The sequence below is a fragment of the Dipteris shenzhenensis genome, chromosome 11 (genome assembly GCF_047967505.1).
Source record: "Dipteris shenzhenensis isolate YYH24624 ecotype China chromosome 11, Dip_SZ_1.0, whole genome shotgun sequence".
NCBI classification, from domain to species: domain Eukaryota; kingdom Viridiplantae; phylum Streptophyta; class Polypodiopsida; order Gleicheniales; family Dipteridaceae; genus Dipteris; species Dipteris shenzhenensis.
The window spans coordinates 42,530,645-42,539,312 of NC_141606.1; the positions used below are offsets into that span (position 1 = coordinate 42,530,645).

Here is an 8,668-nt window from a genome sequence, read left to right on the forward strand (position 1 = left end):
GTCTAAGGTATAGAGAAAGGAATACATCACAGATCGTGACAACTCCGATCCTACTCTCAACCCAATCTGATGAAACCTCCAAGGATGCGTACTCTCCCTTTGACTGACTCATATAGCCTCATCACCTCCCAGATCATGACTCCCGCTATCTACATCTCCTGGAGTCTCCAAATCATGCACATTCGTGGGACTATGTCAAAGGCCTTCCGAAAGTCTACAAAGCAGGCATGGACTTTTTCGGGATCTCAATCATGCCTCCTCGATGACAGCCCTTAGGATGAAGATGTGGTCAAGGGTGGAATGTTGCTGCTGAAAACCAGCATGTCCCAATGCCCGCTGTCCATGTGCCTCTACGTATGAGCTGATCTCTCTCTCTAGCACCGATCCATAGATCTTGGCCAATCTATGGCCTATCATGAGGATGCGGTAGTGTCCCCTGCTTTCTGTATTGGCACAATGGTGGTGGTACTCTAAGCAGGGGGAAAGCCATGGCAAATCACATGATTAAACATTTGCGCTAAGATCGAGACCAAAACCTCCTACCTGTGTACAAAGTACTCAGTTCGCAGTCCTCACGGTCCTGGGCTTTCCGGTTGTGGAGCCAATCTAGTTCAATGAACAAGATGGATGTCGTGACTAGGCTGGGAAGACATATCCGATGGTGCCTGTATCGAGACGTAGTAGAGTAAGATCGTGTAGGTATACCAGACCCCTGGATCAGTGATAAGGATGGGTGGCTTATCCTTAGAGAGAAGCCCCCATGCAAAAGTGGGATCCCCTCCTCCAAAAGATCTTATCACCTCACCCATCCTATGTGAGAGGAAAGCTCATCTCTTCTAGCAAGTCAAGCGACGCGATATCCGTTGTGCGTCAATCCTTGTGAGATGCCCCAAAGCGTGCAAGTGTGAGGTGGGATTTCATCTCTTGACACTCATCATAGAAATGGGTTCTAGGGCATCTTCTCGGCTGGGAAGTGTGCTGTAGATCGAGTCGTTGGAAAGGACCTGGTAGCGGCATCTTGAACCAAAGTGTCTGAGGCATGGATGAGGTTTGCATCATCTCCAAGGGAGGTTGGTAGCTCACGCGACAGATGACTCATATTAGGGGATGGTCAAAGTGTATCTGGACATGAGGGGTTTGGCGGATCCCAACCTATGGCTGGCATGGAGGTAGATGCTAAAAGTCAGATAAGAGTGGCTAGTGCTCAGTGAGGGGAGAAACCGTGAGAGGTATATGTGACACAAAAGCTGGGGATCCCAAAAGGTAATCCACTATACTCATCCCCCCTCCATGTGAGAAGTAGGTGATCATAACGGCCATCTAAGAAGACCGTTGTAAATGCACTGCTCCCACATCTTACATCACATATTTATATCTAATACACGGTGGAAGATTGAGGTTATGCTACACACTATCTTTGTTAACTGAAGCCTTCACCAAAGATCCAAAGAATACAAATGTACCCTTCCTTCGTTGAAGGGTGCTGAGTACATCTTTTGGATTCTCAATGAAGAGCATAGATCTACTGGCTTGAAGAGGCTATGGCTAGAGAACATATTCCAAGTGAAATATGGACGAGCTAAGGGACTGGATAGATTGCTGTCTATCTATCTCTAGATCTGTTTCTGTAGAGGCTTGCGTACTTAGTAGGGAGATCTATGTGGTCGTGATATGGGCTTACTTCCATTTGGTGATTGAGATCACTCCTTGCACACCAAGACATTGTCACTGCAAGAGGTGTTGGAAACATTGTAATATTTAAGGCAGTGGCCAATGTATTAGTTAATTAGGACGGCTAGGGTAACTTTTTCCTTCTAAAGTTTTTCCCATTAACCACAGTTATTGCCAAGTGGTTGAGTTAGCAATTGTGTTCACCCTAGGTTTTAGCGTTTTATCATGTTCATAGCCCTCTTGTATCTCAATTCAGTTCAGCTCCACGCTTTTGAGCTTACTCCATCTCCAAAACCTCACACCATATACATCCCCTTTAGACAATGAACCTCTTACCATTGAAGAGTTTACAGTGCACAAATGCATTAGAGCCGCGTACCATTCTGAAACATAATGGTTTTGATAAAGTGACTCAGGCTGTTTGTCAACATAAATTGTATATTTTCTAAATGATGGGCCTAATGCATCAGCATGCACACAGTTCAGTGACGGAAACCAAACCTTGGACCTAACATTTCGTATGGGCGTAAGTGCAGTATGTATTCCAAGACATACACCACAAGTGTGAAAGGATGAGACACAAGCTTCCTAAAAATAGACCTAACGTGTTACAAAACACACAACTCACCCACCAAAGCAAGAAATCTAAAATAAAGTCCAGAAGAAAAGAAAGAGAACATATCATCTAACATGAGAATATGATCACAGCACGGCCAAGAAGCTCACAAATGAAGGAACATCACATATAATCCTTCCGCGTTGTGCAAAACATGATTACAAATTTCATTCTTCTGTAGACCACCAGACTTTGAATTGAAGTTAAAACCTTCCAAAACACAGATCGCTATTAAGCTAACTTACTGCGAAAAGTTGCTGAGAAGAAAGCCAACAATAACAATTACAGAAGCCACAAAAGCAATCTGCAGAACATGCATGTTAAGCCACATCTCTTTGCACAGAAAACAAATTCTACAGCTGACAAAAAGTTCGACTCTTCAAGTAAATCTTGTCCAATCTGACAGCGATCGTTTAAGATACATCCAAATCAACAAACAATCGCTCCAAAACTGACTATATCTATTTCCTATGTACTAAACTTGAAAATTCAAAGTAACTAAGTATCGGCAAACAGGCATGTTCTTTGCATTCAACACATGAACACCTTTACGGTCAGAAACTTCCCACATGATAGAGAACAGCATCCCAAAGTCTTGCAGGCAAGTAAACAGCACATCTCGCAGAGACGCCTTTCAAAAATATAGCTTGCTAAGTCGAGACATCAAGCACCATAACTGGGATAAATCGTGATAAGGTTTTTTGGCAATTGTCACGAATCAGGAAGAGGAGTCAAGCCCACTCGCTTATTATACCAAATTGAGACGGCTTATCAGGTTGAGTCGGTTTGATTACGCTAGAAACAAAAATAGAAATTTCCGCGGACCTGGAGAAAGCACAAAAAATCAATGGCCGTGTCCCTTGCCATGTTTGGCCTCCTCCTCCAAGTGACGAAGGTGGCGACGCTCGTGAGGGAGAGCCACGAAGTAGGAAAAGACTCCGACACCGAGAAGGACGTGATGGAGGGGCTTGATGCTGCCAGAATCGATGTGTTTACGCTTATACTCGACGAGGAAGTTGTTCCAGGCAGTTTGGGCCTTCTCACGGTTGAGCAAGGGCTTGATGTGAGCCGGAAGGTCTTTGACCTTCAAGCCTCGAAGGCTGTTGAGGTACTGCATCGCCATAGCTCGCGAGAAGAAGCTCTGCAAAATCAACAATATGAAAAATGCTTCGGTTGGAGCTTTCCTGCCTCTCTTAATTAATATCAATAATTTATCATTTAACAGCCCCTTTGCTTTGCCTTCATTTCATTTGGGTTCTCCCTTCCATGTCTCTCACTTCATATTTCATTTCATTTCATTCGGGTCCTTCACTCTTTCAAACGCTATTCACACCCACCTTGCCAGCCCACGACTTCAACAAAATGCGGTGGCATCCTTGTCACACCTGGGCTTTCAAAGTTCTCGCAGTGACCTCCTTCCAACGCCCAATTGCGTGTCTGCGACAAAGAAGAGCCACTAGGGATCGAACCTCGCACCCCCCACCTAAAGTCTACCGAGCCCTTTTCGTTGTCCAACACATGCAGCATTTATTATTTGAGCATATCTTATTCGCCTTAGTGGGAATGGCCTACGGATGGATGGCATAATTTGTCTTCAAAGCAGGGCGGACATGCAGTTGGGCACTCCCCAGTCCATGGATGGGTGTGAACCCCCCCCAAGGCTGAGTTCACACCAACCTGCAACCAAGGATATGTGCAAGACAAATCCACCAGATGTGGTTATTCACACAACCGGCCTAAGCTCCTAACGCAACCTAGTTTATTGGCTGTGAAAGCCCACCCAGGCTTTCGATTGGTGTAGCTGAGGGTGACCAACCCTTGGGCACGAAGTGGGAAGGGGGGGCGAACACTCCTTCCCGTTTAGCACCCAACTCACCAACCAATGGGTTCATTCCGCCATGTGTAAATAATAGCTCAGACTATAGGGCGCCTGCGAACCAAGAGCGGCTAGCCTTGTTTGAGTCCTGCCATAACAACATAGGTCCTAAACAATGTGCCCCTCGATGGGACCATCGGTGTGTGAGTGCAAAAAAAGAAAGAAGCAAGAATAAGGTATCAAGCGGATTGATCCACAAGCACTTCTGGAACATGCAAGATTACTATCTCAAGGTGTGGCTTTGATGGGCAAATAAAACATATAAGATGGACCATCAATGAGGGAGTACCTCTTTTCGCCAAAAGGAAGGTGATGATCCAATTAGGAAGCTAAATCCAAAGTAGCAAGCACATGTGAAGAAGAGACCATACACGAGAGAAAGGCGATGGGAAGCGCCCATAGATTGCCCTCTGTCAATATGATGTGTTTAGTACCAATTACAACTTGCATGTTATGAGAACACAATATATTCAAACTCTTTAGACTCTCGCGGATCAAGCTATATTTGGTGGCTTCAATCGACCCCATATCCAATAAATAGACCATGATAGCTCCTATGATGGACTCTTCCACATACCCCATTCTCACTCCCCTCTCAAAAAGTATCTTATTTAACAAACCATACCCCAAGAAACATGGCGGCCTTGATGAACTGCCAGCTCAAGCAGCTAATTGGGACGCCTCTCCTATGAGAGACCATGTAATGCAAAAAACACAAAGCAAAATTATTTTTGTGAAGTTGCTTAAGTGTTGAAAACTAGAGAATTCAAGGATGAAGTTGAGAGTAGATACTTAGTCAAACAATTTAGATGCTTGTTTCTAGGAGGTTTATCGATTAATAGGTGTCTTCCTTCAATCATTCTTAGAATGCTACAAACTTGCTATTTGCTTGCAAAAGACTATTCAAAGCATCTCGATTTTCATGTTTTAGGACCATATGCTTAAAATTACACACTTACTTAGCTTGTATACACGAGTTTAAATATAGACATCCACATTTGTGTATTTCTGACATGCAGGTTACACATCAAGAAACCCAATGAACAAGTGTATCTACTATTAAACAAATTATTTCCGTGCAAACATGTTTATAAAAGCCTATGAAATGCAAAAAATGTAGAGCAAAAATCATTTTGAGTTCCTCGAGTGCTCAACTAGAGACTTCAAGGATGAAATTGAGGATATGTACTCATTGAAAGGATCTTAGCTCCTTGTTCCTAGGAGGTTTAAAGATTGATAGTTGTATCCTTGAATCATTCTTAGAATGCTACAAATTTGCTACTTGCTTGCAAAATACTCGCATAGCACTTATTCAAATGATCTCAAATTTCATGTTTAGGACATTCTATATCAAGAGATGGAAATTTTGAAAGTATGGATAATCAATAAAAGGAAGCAAATAAGAAGCTCACATGGTAAATATGTACGCTACAAGCGCTATTGAAGCATTAAAAATACAAAATGAAAATGGGGAAAATAGATATGAAAAAAGGGGAAATTACAAGATGCACAGTATAAATGTTGTATGATTAAATAAACAAGAGCCATGCTATCAACTTTGCATGGCCATCTCTCGAGCCACATAGCCGAAGAGTGTTGGTTCAACACGCACAAGAGGACTGCAAAGGTCCATGAAGTGGAAAGGGAGGCTAGAAGACCCTAGAAGGAAAAAGAATGATAAGTACAAAACCAAGATGATTTGTGCTGATTTTTGGAGTGGTTTTGGCAAAAGTGGGTGTGCAAGAGCTCACAAGGTCACAAGGCCAAAATCCCAGATGAGCCCAAAGAAGCCAAATGAGTTGGAACTTTCATGAACTCAACGTGATGATTTCCATTAGCCAAGTACTAAAACTTGCTCCACATTGTGCATTCTTCCCAACCTAAGAATCAACAAAGAACCTATTGTAGAGCCATTGACCACAAGGGTGGAGATGACTAAATGGTGATTTGGAAAGAAGAAGTACCCATAATCAAAAATTCAAAATCACATTGTGAAAGGAGCTCTCATTATGGAGGATCTAGAGTGAACATCATCTATGAGGAAATCCAAACAAGGCTGAAGTTGAAAAATTTGATGCCCTTTCTATTGAAAATTGCATGGCTAATCAAAGGTTGGTGATGCCAACAAGTATGTTCATGGATGTATGCATCAAGATGAGTGGAGCATACTTCATAATCATGTTCATCATGGTTAAGATGGTGGATGAGCAAGGATAGTTGATGCTATTAGGATGACCGTGTTTGAAAGAGCCAAGGTACTGCATGATTGGAGAGGACATGATCTCCATCATGCACGATGGGCAATACCAATGTGGCAAGTCATGATCCACAAGGAATGCAAGCTTGAATGAGTGGGAGTGGAAGAGGCATATGCCATACACATTGAAGAGAAGCTCCTTGCACTTAACATTGTGCCCATAGCAATGATAGTTGACACAGCGTGGGTAGCCATGGAGATGCTAGTGGAAGATGAAGAGCCCAAAATGGCCTTCCCAAAGTGCTTTACCAAGGACAAAGAGGGAAGAGAGTGGCAAGCCATCTAAGAGGTCAATGTGGGTTCGCAACAAGAAAAACCAAAGTTGATGCAAACCAATCAAGAACTTCCCACTAAATTCCTCAACCAATCCCAAGAACTCTTTCGAAAATACAATGAGGTATTTGCATGAAGTGTAGCCCATTTGGCAGGAGAGGTATCTAATGAACCCCAACTATGTCAAGTTAAGAAAGGTGAAGATTGACCAATTTCTAAGGGTAGGTTCATGTGATAGGTAGATGGAAGAAATTGGTTATTTCCAATCATGATTGTGCCAAAGAAAAATTGCAAGTTGAGAGTTTGTGTCAACTTTTCGAAGCTTGATCAAAGACTCATTCTTGTTGTTGTTCACAGACATCCTAGACAAAGTAGCGGGCCATGAGATGTAGTCATTCATGGATGAATAAATTGAGTAAAATCAAATCATGCCAGCTAATGAAGACTGAGAGGAGATGACCTTCATCACCAAATGGAGAGCATACTCAAGCAAAGTGATGCCATTTAGGTTGAAGAATCCACCGGCCATGTTTCAGTACTTCGTGGTGGAACATTCTTGGAGTACATCAATGAATATTCTTGGATGACTTTTTTATCTACAATATAAAGCATACACACTTAAAACACCTAAAAGTATGCCAAAATTGAAGGGAGACCAGAATCTCCCTCAATCCATTCAAATGTGTATTTTGCATGTTCTCAAGGGTCTTGTTGGGACACACGATTTAAGGAGAAGGCATGATGACCAAGAAGTCCATAATCATTTCCATAAAAAAGATAAAAGTGACAAATACTGTTACATTACATAATTTGTAGGGTAGCTAAGCCTCTGAATTAGCTCATGAGGTAGGATATGAAGTTTGAGTGAAACCAAGGACGAGTCAAGTCATTCTAGATCTTGCAAGAGATTGCCATACTGGCAACCCTACTCAAGAATCTTGACTAAAAATTGACCTTTTATATGCAGCTGAATGCTTTATGATGGCAACTTAGCCAGATGAGAACGAGTTGAGAACTTGGATTTCCCATCTACTACATGAGTCAAATGTTCTCAAGGCAGAAATGAACTATTGAACCACAAAAAGGGAAGCCCTCGGGATGGTCTAAAAGTTTTGTTACTATCTCTTGGCAACCTGTTCATTTTCTATGTAGACCACTAGGTGTTGCTTTATCTGAGCAACAAATGAATCAGAGATCCATGATTGATTAGATCGATGCTAGTGTTGTAGGAATTCAATTTCAAGATCATAACATTGAACATAGATTAGGTAGAAAAAGAGAACATTGAGCTGAAGGCCTGAGTCAAAATTTCGAAAGCATACTCCTTCTTAAACAAGGTTCTCTTATCCCAATCAAAACTTACCAAAGTTCGAGGAAGGCTTACGAGATGAAAGGGTCCACTAACTTTTAGGGGTCAAGGAAACAACATGTGACAAACTATAGATAAAATTAAAACTCTCCTTGGACTATTGATGAATCCTACTAGATAGAAGCCCTAAAAAGAAGATGATTGCAAAAGAGGAGAAGAGAGGCATCTATGAGAATGACCCTGTTGCTTCTAGAATAGAAATGAATCAGAGAACTATGAGAGCAAGAAAGAAGTCTGGTCACCATAAAAGAAGAGTAGGAGTCCAAGCCACCAATGATGCCCACTACCCAAAGAATAAGACATCAGACCTTGCTAATTGCCCAACAATTTAATCAAGACTCAATCAAGACATTGAGTAAGAGTTGGTATTTCCAATCTCCCTCACCATCCCTTTGAAAATGGAGTAGGTTTGGCATAGGGCAATAGAAGAGCAGGGTGATGGTGACAGAACACAAGAAAATATTACTAGACAACGTGAAAAAGATCCCAAGTCCCCATAGTTAGCACAACATGGTTATCTTTTTGAAGATAGCGAAGGACTAGTATTACAAGATGCATCACATCCCCAAAATAGAAGCCTTGTAGATCTACAAACTTCTTCATGGG

General features: G+C 42.1%; 1 protein-coding gene across 1 annotated transcript; it reads right to left on the reverse strand.

The window, feature by feature from the left end:
• Positions 1 to 2,906: 2,906 nt before the first annotated feature.
• LOC147897025 (ATP-dependent RNA helicase) lies at positions 2,907 to 3,506 on the reverse strand. Its single transcript, XM_087381736.1, has one exon. It carries the CDS (start codon positions 3,408 to 3,410, stop codon positions 3,132 to 3,134), a length of 279 nt encoding a protein of 92 aa, XP_087237862.1. The 5' UTR covers positions 3,411 to 3,506; the 3' UTR covers positions 2,907 to 3,131.
• Between the last annotated feature and the right edge of the window lie 5,162 nt (positions 3,507 to 8,668).